This window comes from Condylura cristata, unplaced genomic scaffold (assembly GCF_000260355.1).
Source record: "Condylura cristata isolate star-nosed mole 26May11 unplaced genomic scaffold, ConCri1.0 scaffold00037, whole genome shotgun sequence".
Taxonomy (NCBI): Eukaryota; Metazoa; Chordata; class Mammalia; order Eulipotyphla; family Talpidae; genus Condylura; species Condylura cristata.
In genome coordinates this window covers 6404171-6418538 of record NW_004567138.1, presented here as the reverse complement: position 1 = coordinate 6418538, position 14368 = coordinate 6404171, and the positions used below count along the sequence as shown (strand labels likewise).

General features: G+C 37.1%; 1 protein-coding gene across 2 annotated transcripts in view; it reads right to left on the bottom strand.

Annotated features, from left to right (window-relative positions):
• The window catches only part of CDKAL1 (CDK5 regulatory subunit associated protein 1-like 1), a 604990-nt gene that overhangs the window by 427749 nt on the left and 162873 nt on the right, over window positions 1-14368 (bottom strand). For both annotated transcript variants that reach the window (XM_004693314.2, XM_012732965.1), the window contains one exon: window positions 10346-10442. In XM_004693314.2, the coding sequence (XP_004693371.1) occupies window positions 10346-10442 (97 nt within the window). The remainder of the gene's footprint in view (window positions 1-10345; window positions 10443-14368) is intronic.

Here is a 14368-nt window from a genome sequence, read left to right as displayed (position 1 = left end):
CTTGTCAAATCACTTAGTGATTTCTTCATACTGAAACATTTACATTTCTACTTAGACTATCAGAGGAAGCTACAGGGAAAAATGAAGAGAAGAGGAGACAGAATTGAGAGGAAGAGCAGATTAGAGGGAGCAAATTAATGGAAGAGGGAAAAGTCAGGAGGTGAAAGGGAGTACAGGATGGCAAACAGAAGAAAAAACAAAAGAATGAGAGAACAAACTTTAATTCACATACAAAAATGAAGGATGTCCTGAATTCTGGTTTTTTTTTTGGGGGGGAATAAAAAATTTTGTTAATGAATGCTATAAGTCGTAATCCTGAATACACAAAGGTTTCATCTCTAGCATATAATTGAAATGAAATAAATAAAACAGTATCTTGTGTCCTTCAAGCACTTAGTTATAAATACACAGGGGGAAAAAAGACATGCAGTATGTTCTATTACTGACTCCATATGCTCTCAACAATGAAGAAAGGAGTTGGTGAATAAACAATTCATAAATAACATTAATGAGTCACTCTGTTGCAGAACTTTACGAAGAAATTCATAAAAGTATTTAACTATTATGAGCTACTCCAAGTTTCTGACTAAACATGGGGGGAGGGAATCCTAATACAGAAATACCAAGAACAAGTACAAGTGCCATTTTAAACCTTCCTCATTGTTTAGAGTGGTGCAACCCAATAGAACTTTCTGCAATGATGGAAATGTTCAGAGACTGTGCTGTCTAATAGCAGCCACCAGCCAAGTAGAGTCACTGTGTATTTGAAATGAGGTTCCTGTGACAGGGAATATGTATTTTAACTTCAATTCATTTCGACAGTCATGTGTGGCTACTGACAAGTTCCCTGGAGAGCTCCATTTTAGGAGATGGCTAAGATAGCCACTCACTTTGTGGCAACTGCTCCAGCCCTAGAAAATAAGTACATACCTCAAACCCAATTTTGCCAACTAGGCTGAAAAACAAATGTCCAGGCTGGGAATAGCTGATCCTAGCCAGCAGCTAGAGATCCTGCATTAGTATGCACTTGAAGTGTTTTGTTGTTTTTTTTTTTCTTTCTGCACAACCAGCAGCCAGAGAAGTTAGTAACTAACAGTAATAACTGAGCTAACATACAGAATATATATTATGTTCTTCTATAACCCAGAATCTATGCCAACATCTCAAGTGCACTATCACACGCGACCTTCACAACAGTCCAGGCAGTGGATACCACTGTTATTTTTCTGGCTGAAGGCACAGCATAGCCACTTAGATTCTTGGTAAGTATTCACAGTGGGTCCAAAAACACATGGTATGGATGGAGCAGGGAAAAGGTCTAACAGAAAGGATGCGCTGAGGAGCAGGCGAGACCTGTCAAATAATGAAGGAAGGAAGCTGATGTGAGACCCTGTGGCTCAAGCTACGCAGTTCAGATTTTATCCCACTTACAAAAGGAAGTCAGTACAGGGTTCACAGAACAATTTTAACAGCACTGCTCCAGCTAACTACACCGAGAATGAGAACACCTACAGTTTATCCACGTGTTTCTAAAATGTGGTGTTTCTAAAACTTGGTGTGGTTCTTTCTATACTTGCATAAATCTATCTAGTATTTTACCATCTTTCATTTTATTCCAAATATCTCAAATTCTTTTTGAAGAGAGTTAATATGCTATAGATACACAGACACAGAGGACCATTCTTATTAGTTATAATTCTGATTCATATAATAAGTTAGGACAATCTATCAATATCATTCCAATTAAGAAAAATCACACCCAAACTTTAAAACTCTGATAAAGTGTCAACCTTTACAAATAATTAAAAAAAAAAAAACCCTTTCCCATTTCCTCTATTGAGAACTATACATGTCAAAAGTCTTTTCCATCAAATGTAAGTTCAGATTTTTCACTTTTACCACAATGGGAGTTTGATCCAAAAAGTAGCATCTGACTACTTGAGAATCATACTGATTTCTCTATTAAAAAAAAAGTTTTCTTTATAAAAAGTTTTCTCCATGCTACTAAGGAAAGTCCCAACCTCTATAAACGAAGAGTTCAAGTTCCAAACGTCTCAAATTTGGGGAAGTCCAGAGTAGTCACAGGGTTCACTCAACGTGTTTCAACTCTACCAGATGGAAGAAGCATTTCTAGAATTCACTAGCCTGTAGCAAGCCTACTAATGAATTGCATAAAAGGGCATTTGATACTACATGTGGTTTAACTTTATGACCACAACTTTCACATCTTCCCATGTATTTTCGACTTCTTTCATCTCTTCATTGACAGAAATTCTTCTCCAATGATAGAAATAACCCTTTCATCAAAAATTATATGACAGCGCATTCCACACAACACATAAAGCATGTGTTTCACCTGAATGGTACCAGCCAGCAACTAACACTGAGTTAGAGATAAAAATTACTAACTGAAAATGAAGCCAGCCTAGGGAGACACCAGCAAAGTGAGGATTAGTACCAGGAAGTTCTTCCTCTCAATCCAATTAAAATACCTAGAAAGCTTCCTATAGTAGAAATAAAAATTTCAAGAATAATAAAATTCAACATGTTAAACTCAATCTAGAGAAAAACATTGTTTGGAATATTATGACAATATTAATAAGACATGTTATAAGGTTAAAAAAAAAAACTTCCTGAAGTGATATAGTCAAAAAGCAGCATTAGAATATAAAGTAATGCATGTCACGCATGTAACACATTACTGAGAAAGAATGTTCTCAGCTGCAGAGTAACACCTCCCCAACATGTGTGAATCCTCTAACACAGAAGCAGTGAAAGTCATTTTACATGACAAAGGACTTTTGTAGATGTTATTAAGATTACAGACCTTGAGATGATGAGATTAATCTGGATTATCCAGTTGGGTCTGGTCTAACATGAGACTTGAAAAGCTGAGTCTTTTCCATCCACAGACCAAGAGAGAAAGACAAAAAAGAGTCAAGTATTGCTGCCTGCCTTCCAAGAAGGAAGTCATCAGTCAAGAAATAGGTGGAGGAGGGCACCTAACAGATTAAAAAATAAGAAAGAACTCTTCCCTGGAGTCTCCAAGAAGAATGCAATCCTGCTGACAACCAGATTCGGCCCAGTAAAACTCATGTCCAACTTCTGATCTCTAGACAAGTATGTGTTGTTTTAAGCAACTTAATGGTAACTTATTCTGGGTCGTACAAATAAATACTAAGAACCAAATATGGAATAGTAAGATAACATCACAAAGGAAGAAAAGGAAAATCTTAAAATAAATGCTCCTGGAGTAACAGAATATGGGAAGAGCTAAGTTCAAGAGCTATCTAACATTCACTCAATAAGTATCCATTAAGCTAGAAACCATACTAGTACAAAAATAATATGTAAAAATGTAAAATGGTAAGAAACAAAATCCCTGATTTTTGGAGCTTGTAAGTGTCCATCATAGTAACTACAGACAGATTGACAAGTAAATCCTTTTCATGCTTTAAAAGTTAATGAATTGCTTTTATCAGATCTTAAACCACACTAGATATTACCTACCCATTGCCCACAACATTGCACGTTATACCATAGCAAGGTTTTTATAGGTAATGAAAAACGGTAACAAAAAGAAATATTTCCCCCATGTTAAAGTGCTGATTTCATACAGTTAAATTGCAGAGGTCCTTTATATATTCTGTATATAAATTCTTCAGGAAGTACAAGTTTCACAACTATTTTCTCCCAGTCTTGGCTTATCTTTTCATTTTCTTAACAGTACCATTTTTGAAGAGAAAGTATTTAATTCTGATAAGTCGAATTTATTAAGTTCTTTCTTCATATCCAAAGAAATACTTGTGTGTGTGTGTGTGTGCACACTAACAAAGTTTCCTGTCACTGGATCACCAAAAAGGGGGGAAGGGTGGTGGCAAAAGATATAGGGATGTCAAATAATAACATCAAAATATGCTCCACATCATTAGTCAACGTAGAAAAGCAAAATTAAAGCCATGCGTAACACTATGCATATCTAGTACAAACCGGTAAAATTAAAAACACTTGCAGTGCTGTGTCTGATGAGGACGTGAAGCAACTGGAACTGCTGGCAGAAAAGCAAAATGGCACAGCCGCTTTAGAAAAAAAGATCAGCAGTTTCGTTCAAGTTTGAGCAGATACTAGCTATAAGGTTGAGCAACATCATTCCTGGGATGTGCCCACAAGAATGCAAATATCTATCCGAGGACCTACACATGAATGTTTCTAGGGGTTTTATTTTTAACAGCCCCAAACTGGAAACAAATTTAACTTCTATCAATTAGTGAACAGATAAGCTACGGCCCGTTCATACCGTGAAAAAGTCTAGGCACTGAAAAGCACCAAACTTTTATTTACTTTTTTATTCAGTTATTCATTTATTTATTTATTTACTTATATTTTACATCACTGTTCATTTTTGTACAGAGTATGTTTTATACGCAGATGCAGACCCCATAAAATTCCCACCACATGTCACTATGGTGCACCATCACCACAGCCCTTGTTTTGATCCCTCTCCCTCCCCCTACCCTGCAGAATGTCTCTGATTTATAGCTGCCTGCTAATTTTTTTAATTTATTTTTTTTCCTGATCCCTTATTTGGTTCCCCTATATTCCTCCTATAAGTGAAACCATCTGATATCTTTGTTTTTCCTTCTGGCTTTTTTCACTGAGCATAATCCCTTCCAACTCCAGCCACATTAAAAAGCAACAAACTATTAACCATTACAGCAATATGGGTGAACGCTGAAAGCATTACAGTAAGTCCAAGAGAAACAAAGGAATGTAGTGATACAATACCATTTATATAATATTCTGGAAAAGGCAAAACTACAGAGACTGAGATGAGAGCAGTGCCTTCCCAGGACCGTGAGTATGTGTGTGAAGGGAAGGGCGATTATGCAGAAGCACGGGGAACTCGTGGGTGTAATGGAAATGCGCCAGATCTTGACAGGGGTGCTGTTCACACAAAAGTTTACATTTATTAAAATTTGTCTAAGGTGATTTACAATTTATGTTAATCATATCTCAGTTAATCAGATTTAAAAAAGAAAAAAGATCAGTATTGCTAACATACAGAAAAAGGAATTAATACAACGAACACTGAAACAGCCACCTGTAATTCTCACCCTTCCATGCTGTCTGACACACAATCTTTCTTTCGCCCTAATCTCGGCATTCTACTAAATTCTGACTTCCTCCCCAGCCTCACTACTCTACTTCTCACTCATCTGCATGCTTTCAAGTCACACCTATTCAAACCACCACCTCCCAATTTCACGCTCATCAGAATATACTTCCTGCAATACTTCTTGAGGGCACCACTAAGCACACTTGCTGTTCTTTAGAGATGCTGCTGCTGCTTCCTGAAACTCCTTCTCCTTTTTCCATCTCTCAGACCACTACTCAGCCTTTGAAATGCAAGTCAGGGAGGGTTTCACTCCATGTGGACCCACAGGCCTTTATCACACCATGCTCTGCACATTGACCATGACTGCACTGCTCTTCAGATTTGGTGGCTTTAGGCAAAAAACATTTCATTCAACTTTTTTTTAGCAAATAGTTTCATCCAAAGCAGATAGCTGTGCTCGATGTTGACTGTTCTAGTAAGTGGGTTAAATAATACCGAAACAGAAGACTAGGTGCCAGTCATCAAGCAGTGTGATACATCTACTATGTGATTCAACCCTTACTCAATTCAGTTCAGTTCTAATATGCCCTCCATTCTTCAGATGAACAAACTGAGGCACAGAGAGGTTAGTATGTACCTTGTACAAATTAATAAGAACAAGAGGAATATGAACCTACATGGCCTAACTCCTCAATCTGTGCTCTTAATCACGCTGTTTTTTTTTTTTTCATAACCCAATAGGTGATAGATTTGTATATATATAGTTAAGACTAGCAGAGGCCGTGAAAACAAGTAGTCACAGAAGTTACAAGCACGAATGGACTTTTAAATTTAAACGCCATTCTGTTACAGAGCTAGCTTATGAATCATAAAAGGTAAAAATCCGGAATAAAAGTATTAGAAGACATGAAGGAGAAATAAGATGCAATTACTGTGACACTGCTCCACTTCATGAATTTATTTACCGTTTGCAATGCAAGACAGAATCTGAAAAACAGCCTCTCTCAAATGCTGCTTTATTTATACATATAATTTCAAAATTAAAGTGCTCACATTCGAAACAGTCATCATGTGGTTTGACTTCCCACGATTAAAACAGCCTGCCTGAAAAGAAGTGTAAAGTAGTGCAAATCAACCTGGCGATAGTTCCTGCACTAAGTGGACACCTGCATTAAACCAAGTTTTTGATCAGCTCTCCACAGAAAATGTGCACCTGCCTGCAGGCTCACAGCTGCACCACAGCAAGTCTTACCATTCACAAATTTTCAGCATCAAGTTAAATATTCGGTTGTGAACTGCAGATTTTAAAATGCTATAACCTGTGAACCAACTCACAGTTTATTTAGGATTTCAGGAGATATAATTACAAAGATACGCCTAATAAGCCAACATCAAGTTGGAGATTTTATTTATTAGCACAGAAACCCACACAAAATGTTACCATTTTGTAAACATGATTTGCTGCAACAGTAAGAAGCAACGTTCCTATTGTCAATGTCTATTATGAGGAATAACACCACCTTACAAGCAATCATTTTCCGCACATCTATTCCTGAATGAAGGACACTGTCTTTCTGACTCTTCTCGAGAAATTCTCCACCAGTAACTCTCCCTCTGGTCTAGGATGCCATCACCACATTCTCCGGGAAGATGGAGAAGTTCATGGGCTCAAACTACATGTCTCTCCCCAAGAATTCAACAAGCTCTATGGGGACAGGAAATCTTGTTATTTTATATACTGTTGCATCCCTAGCACCTGAGATTATACTAGCACACAGGAAGCACTTCATAAGTTATGGAAGAAAGGGGATGATGTGGAGATAAGGGATCTGAAGTCAGGTCTTCTTAGTCCTAAAGTAAGTCTGCTATCCCTTGTTTGTCTACCATAGTTAAACTAAGAACAACATCCTGGGTCTTTTTGTTTGACGAATCTCAAAGAATCCGTCCTGCCAATAAAAGAGCTGAAGGGAAGGAAAGCAGTGTTCAGTCAGTAGTCACAAGGTCTTGGAAGTAACTACAGCTGGACAAATAGTAAACAATGTAAATAAATTATCACAATGATTAACAAAAAAATGGCACTGCATCAAAACTTATTCCAAGGTGGATGGTTAACCATAATCGTGTCCCAAGATAGACATGAAAATTTTCACTACAAAATAAAATGTTTTCGAGATCAGCAAAATTTTAACAAGATCTTTACTTTGTACATTTTACTGATTACTTATAAGTGCATATATTCTAGACATAAAGAATAAACCATGCTAGGAAAAATGTTTGGGCTAATAAGATCTTTTCCCTATATAAAGAAATGACACAGCTTTATGGTCCTAGATAGAAGAAGTAGAGAGGTTACTGCCACCAACACCAGACTTCCCAAACCCCAGAGGTTGATGGGTTTTACACCTGGTTTTAATATTCTATTATTTTATTTCCACGCACCACCACACAAGTAATATTCATCACAACTAGACAGCTCAGGTGTCAGTGGGAAAGGATAATAAATGATGCTCTCACCATATTGTATTTCTGATTATGCAAACAAATTAAATATACTTTTTCTAAAGACTGATACTGATGGAAATTAACACATTATAATGTTGGTAATATTAACTATTAGATGCTTGCTCCATGTGTGAACAAGGAAACATTATGACTTTTGAACTTGTGTGCAGTAAGTACTCTGCTCACCCACTGATGCCCCAGGTAGAGGCAGCTTTGCATTTCAATCACAAGGCCCAAAGAACGGACACATCCTCTCTGTGATAGGAAGTGAGATGGACATGGAAAGCATAGAAAGCAGCTACGGTTGGTTTTCCTTCTTCTCCTAAAAACTCCCTCCATCATGGAAATTCTGTGAACAGCAGTTTGACTCTGTGACTCAACTGTGCAATACAACACCAAACATCTTCCTGCAAACAGTTTCCCAAGCCCCTTGCATGCATTAATATATGTGTCTGCACCCTAAATATCAAAAAATACATATATTCAACAACTAAGATTAAATAAATTATGGCATATTCTTCAATGCAATATTAATGCAGAATTTTAAATGGTTTAGAAGTTCATGGAGCAGGGAGGCTCTGCATATTTTATTACTTCCCTGTCAAAACCACAACTACAATTGGCCTACGCCACATCTTCAGGATTGGTAACTGAAAAAAGAAATTGACTGATGACACTAAGGAATTTGTGCATTTACTGAGATAGCTGTCAATTACCATTAATAATAAATTCCTGTACTAAAAAGAGTAAATAAAGTTCATGGAATAAAAGCTCAGGGAAAAATAAGAACAGAACGTAGTTGTAATTAAAATGAATTAAACTACACAAAGCTTAAAAGTCTGAAGTGATAAGTAAAGTTAGTAACATCTGTATTGGGGTGATGGAGTAATAAATTGTCTAGTAACATTTTTTTAAATATATTCTTATTTCTTCTTACATAAAGGAGCAAAATAAAATAAATCTAAAGGATACTAATGACCAATGTGACTAGGTGACAAGACAAAAATGATGTTCAATTAAGTAGACAGGGGAGAATGTTTATTTCCCACAGTCACAGACTTACTTTACTTCAGAAAACTGTCTTCCACAGCAACAGCACTGGGAATCCTCCCTTACACTATCTTGTGAAACTCCCCTCCATCATAATACATACTGAGCTCTTCAAGGCCCATAATGGAGTTCCACAAAATGTTACCACAATATACACAAGAGGTTTGTGCCATATGAAAGAAATTCTATTCTGATAACTTTAATTTCTTGGGGTGAAGTCAAAGATGAGTCCCAAGCTTTACCACATTCCATCTCTAAAACAGAATTTTAACTAGTTTCCTATTTCCCTAACACAGCAGGATTATGTTTATAGAGAAAGTTAGTCTGACATGAAAAGATAACTCACAAGTCCATATTCATTTCATTCTTTAAACCAAGAGAAATCAAAATGTAAACAGACAAATGGGGAAAACAAACCAAAGTTCCCAAACATTCAGGTTCTGTTTGTTTAACACAAGAATGTTTGCTCAAAGATTATTAAATTTGCTAGTGGGGCAAGGGCTTCACAGCAGAAAACAAGTTCATTACACTGAGAATACAGCATAATAAACTGTCAATAATACATCAAACAAACAAACAGCCAATAAGTCTCAATTGAGGTGCCAATCGTTCATACAGATTTCCTCTGTGAGCATGTATTATTTTGTATGTATTTGTTTTGCCTAATGAAGTGTTTTTAAAGGAGAGAATTACAGAGCTTACTGAATATAGCGTTAGTAGGACGCTGGAAAGGATGAAGCCCCAGCATTTTAGCATCTGGTCAAGAAACACTCACTGAACCTGAGTGTGTTTAAATGGACAGTGATGGCCACGAAGAAGAGAGACAGTGGAGAGTCTTCAAGCTTCATTGCTGACTCTCAAGCAAAAAAAAAAAGAAGAAAAAAAAAAAAAAGGCCACCAAAAAAAAAAAAAAAAAAAGCAAAAAAAAAAAGAAGAAAAAAAAAAAACATGCCAACAACAAAAATACAAAAATACAATGGTAAGATAGTGAACCAAAAAACTTATAAGTAATCAGTCACCAAAAACTTGAGTGCCTACTATCTATGATGCATATGGGAAGCTAGACAAATATGGTTAGAGTATCTAAAAAAAAAAAATTTAAAAGCTGTCATTGCAGCATCAATAATTTAAGTTGAAGAGTGACTTTTTTTTTTTAATGTATTAAAATGTTGATAGCACCAATGTCAGGTAACTACAGAGGAAGCAAAGGAAATCCAGACACAGGATTGCCAAGGACTGCCCAAAGGCTCAGAGACAGCTTTCCAGAACAAGAAGCAGAGCCAGGGCATGGAGAGAAGAGTTTAAGGGAGGAGGGGCATTCCACAATAGGCATCTGCAGACAGGAGGGAGGGTGACAAGCAGTTCAGAGGGGTGGGGAAACAGTAATGATGTGGCAAAGGCTGATGCTGGAAAGAAAGACAAATTCCAAGCCTCTAACAGGCTGTTATTAAGTAGTCAGGTCCATTCTGTGGTGCACCTTTTGTTTGTTTGCTCTTTCATCTTTGCGCTAAGATGAGAAAGTTACAGCCTTGACAAAGCTTCAGCAGAAGAGGGAGGTATGTTGAGGATAGTCACAGGTGTCATTTCACTTGTCAAAAATCTAGAAGTAGAAATAACTGCAAGTGGTCACATGTTTTGGTGACAGATTTTCTTTTTCCCCATTAAGTACAAGCTTACCCCAATGATACTCAATCCTTTTAGGTAGTCCTGCCGAGGCTGGGCTTGAGGAACACATCCAGCTAGCACTACTTTCTTGTTCTCCTCTTGGGCTTTTCTGAAAGATAGAAGAGAGCAGAGTGAATTCTCTGACTCATAAGAAACTATGAGCAACTTAGAAAATGATGTTAGCACATACAAATTCTCCAATTAACAAGCCTATCTACCATACAACAGGTTCTTATCATGCCTGCTTAGTAAAACAGAGTAAGACTTCTTACCTGTATGTCTAGTATCTATAACACAAAGTAGTCTGATCTGAGATCTTTCATTACCATCTCATTATAAAACAAAATTCACATGCATAGAATTCTCAAGGATAAAAACCATTCCTGAAAACCACATTTTTCAGAAAGATAGCCCTTCAAGTAAGTTTCTTAAATTTTAATAAAGTTGTACCTAAAATGTGCTATGATTTCCTCATCTTTTTTCAAGTATAAAATAAGATACACTTGAAAAGAATCAAACATAAGTGTAAAGAAACTGAAGGTGTAATATCCCCTATCACTGGGCATGCATTCTTCTCCCTATTCCTCCAACTCCACACTTGTGTCTGTCTATGCTTCCTTCCTCACCACTCCTCACATATGCAAATAACACATGTGAATAGACCTGTATCCACTATTTATACATAAAGAAGAAACCGCATATTGTTTTATAAACTCCATCCAATATACCTTGTATGTCCGACTTTTAAAGGATATAGATGCTTTTAAATGACAATTGGGTTATTTAAATGACAGACAATTGGATTATTGCCAATTTTTCACTAAAACAAATTATTTCACAATAGCCATCCAATTGAGCAGATGAATGAATAGGTAGGTAGAAAGACAAACATAGAGATCTTCAATATTTGAGAAGCTATTTCAGGATGGTGTGGTATCTATGCTATATAGTCTATTTTCCCAGCATAAAATCTAAGAAATGCTGGTTCAAGTATAAAATCTGACTTGTGTTATTTCATAAGGAATTTATGAGGGAATCAGGGTATATTTTATGTAGTTATTATCTATCCAGCATGAATGTGTAGAGCAAACATTGTGTTCTAGAAAATGTTGAAGGAGCAAGCAGAGCTGATATTTTTTCCTAAAACCTATTCATATCCTTTGCCCATTTTAAAATTAAATTTTCAAGCCTAATTCTTCCACAAGTATGTTGAGGTTTGGGGTGTTTTGATGCATTGTTGATGTTCACTGCTGGATACTCTAACACTGTATTTTATATACCAAACTGTTTTTCACCCCCCGGCAATCTCCAAGTATCTGAAACCAGTTGAAGAAGCTAAGGTCACGGGCAGTCCAGTTTCAGAGCACGTGTCATTTGAACGATTCTATTACGAAGTGGAATGCCTCTCTGCCTGGCATACTTCTATGTTTTGTCAACTTTCTAAGAGTACAAATTCAGAACTGGAAACCAATAATAATTCGTATTGATTGGATTCGATAACTGTGATCAACAGCCATGTTCAAACCTCCTGGAAAATGTACAGAAAAAGATTAAAAGAAGTAATGGACAGTATAAAGTACTATTTTAGTAGCACCTGTGTTTCATTTCAGTAACTTCTTAGCGTACTTTAATATAATTTTTTCTACTTAGAATCTTATAAAAACAGAAGAATAAATATAATCTGACTTATGTAGACTGCATAAAACAGCCAAGAGAATTATTGCCTGGGTCTGCCACCTGCTTTTACTTTTTTTTTTAAAGATTTATTTATTTATGCATACAGAACTGGGGTACAGGCCAGAGGTGCAGGGGCGGTGAGAGGCTTCACCAGAGACAGAGTGGGGAGCAGAACAGGCAGATCAACGAAGTACACTGCTGAGGGGAGCAGCGGGCGGGTCAGGAGAGGTCTGCCACGCCATGTGGTCTCCTCCGGAGCAGGCGGGAATCGAACTCATGCGGAAGTGGCTTTAGCTTCTCAGTGCTGTGCTTTAACCCGCTGCGCCACCAGGGAGGGACCACTTTTACTTTTTAAAAAAAAAAAAAAATTTATTTATGCATACAGAACTGAGGTACAAGCCAGAGGTGCAGGGGCAGTGAGAGGATTCACCAGAGACAGAGTGGGGAGCAGAACAGGCAGATCAACAAAGTACACTGCTGAGGGGAGCAGCGGGTGGGTCAGGAGAGGTCTGCCAGGCCATGTGATCACCTACAGGGCAGGGATCAAACTCATGCTGAAGTGATTTAAGCTTCTTAGTGCAGTGCTTTAACCCGCTGCTCTACCATGGAGGGCCTGCTTTTACGTTTTTAACAGTACCAAGCACATCACTGCACACAGATAGTTCTTCTAGAGTAAATGTGAAATATGTGATCAAACAACAAAAGAACCTTTCCATTACATTAACAACCTAAGAAAGAAGGAACATCTGGTTTCCTCAAGAGCTGTACCCATAAAACTTAGTGTCATTGCCAAATATCCAAGAGGGTCTAATATTTTATTGGATTTAATTATTGACCTCAGACTAAAACACCAGTAATTAAATCCAAATTTAAAAGCCCACTTTTTACGAATGTGATTCAATTACTTAATTATTAAGCATATCGAAGACATGATGGTGAGTGTTTAAAAGGAACACAGTAAAAAGGATCACATGCACTCTGTACTGCACAAGCTTATGGATTATAATGGGTTAGATGTAAACGAGCATCAACAACACAGCAAACAAGTGAAATACCCTTAGGGACAATATATCTTGGACAGAATAGTAATGTGCAGATAGAAAAAGACAGTGAAAAGTTCCACAAAGAAATCTGGGAGGATTTTAAAGGCAGACAGTAGCAGGAAAGGGAGGAAATTAAGGCTAAAAAAAAAAAAAAAAGCTTCAGGCAACTATTACAGCATGGACAAGAGAAGTAGAAAGTAGAGGAAGTATCTCATCACAGGAAGAAAAAAAAATGCCCGTGTCTGGGTGACAGATAGTGCTTATATTATAGTCGAAGGCTTGAGAGAAAGGCTGGAGAGTTTCTATTCAATTTAGTGGGCAATGGGGAAATCTCTCAATTTTGGCAGTAGAGGAACACAAAGTGGAGCCCAACTCTGAGAACCTGATATGCTGGCGTAGTGTAAAATCATCTGTAAGGGGAAAGAAAGCCAGGAGGTGGGGAAAGTAATTTAATCTCATAAGCAACAAGAATTGAGGACCAGACATATTTGGAAGATCCAAAGAAAGAACAAAAATTAAAGGAAAGATGTTTGTTCTCTTGCTCAAATATACCTGGGGGAAACTCCGAGGTGGAATTAAAGGTTTTGAGGGATCAGGTTGTGAGAGATTCATAACCTTCTACAAAGGCTAGATATAGATAGTAAATTCTTCTGATTGTGCTGCTTATAACTCTCTGCTGTAATTAATTAATCCCACCACTTAGTACAAAAACAGTCATACACAATACATCAGGGACAGAGTGTGAGTGTTTTGTGTATACACAGTTGTCCCTCCCATTCATGAGGAATACAGTTCAAGACCCCCATGAGTGATTCCTAAAAACACTGAAAGTTATGAACCTGAAATACACTATACCTTTTCCTTTACAAAGAATTTATTATAAAGTTTAACTTATAAATTAAGCACAAAGAGGCTAATAGTCACTCATAATAAAATAGAACAACTATCAGAAATACTTTTATAGTGAACGTGCATATGAGTATGTCATCTTGGTGTATGTGTGCTCATTCTCACTGTCTTTACTGTATTCCTATTTTCATTCACTCATTCATTGGGGATGAGGTAAATCCCCACTCCCCAAGGGTTATCTATAAGGCTTATAAACAAACTTGTGTTATCAAGAGTATTAGATCTATTTTTATACTTGTTAGCTTAAGAGTCAAACTCATTCTACCCAAACAAGTTTAAAAAGCAATCTATGCAGAGAGGAGTCTCAGTGACCTAACTTTACCTTAGATCCATTAACAACCATTTTCATAATAAAATCCTTCCCCAAAAAGGAGTTTGGTCTCCACCGTCTGGACACGTGACCCAT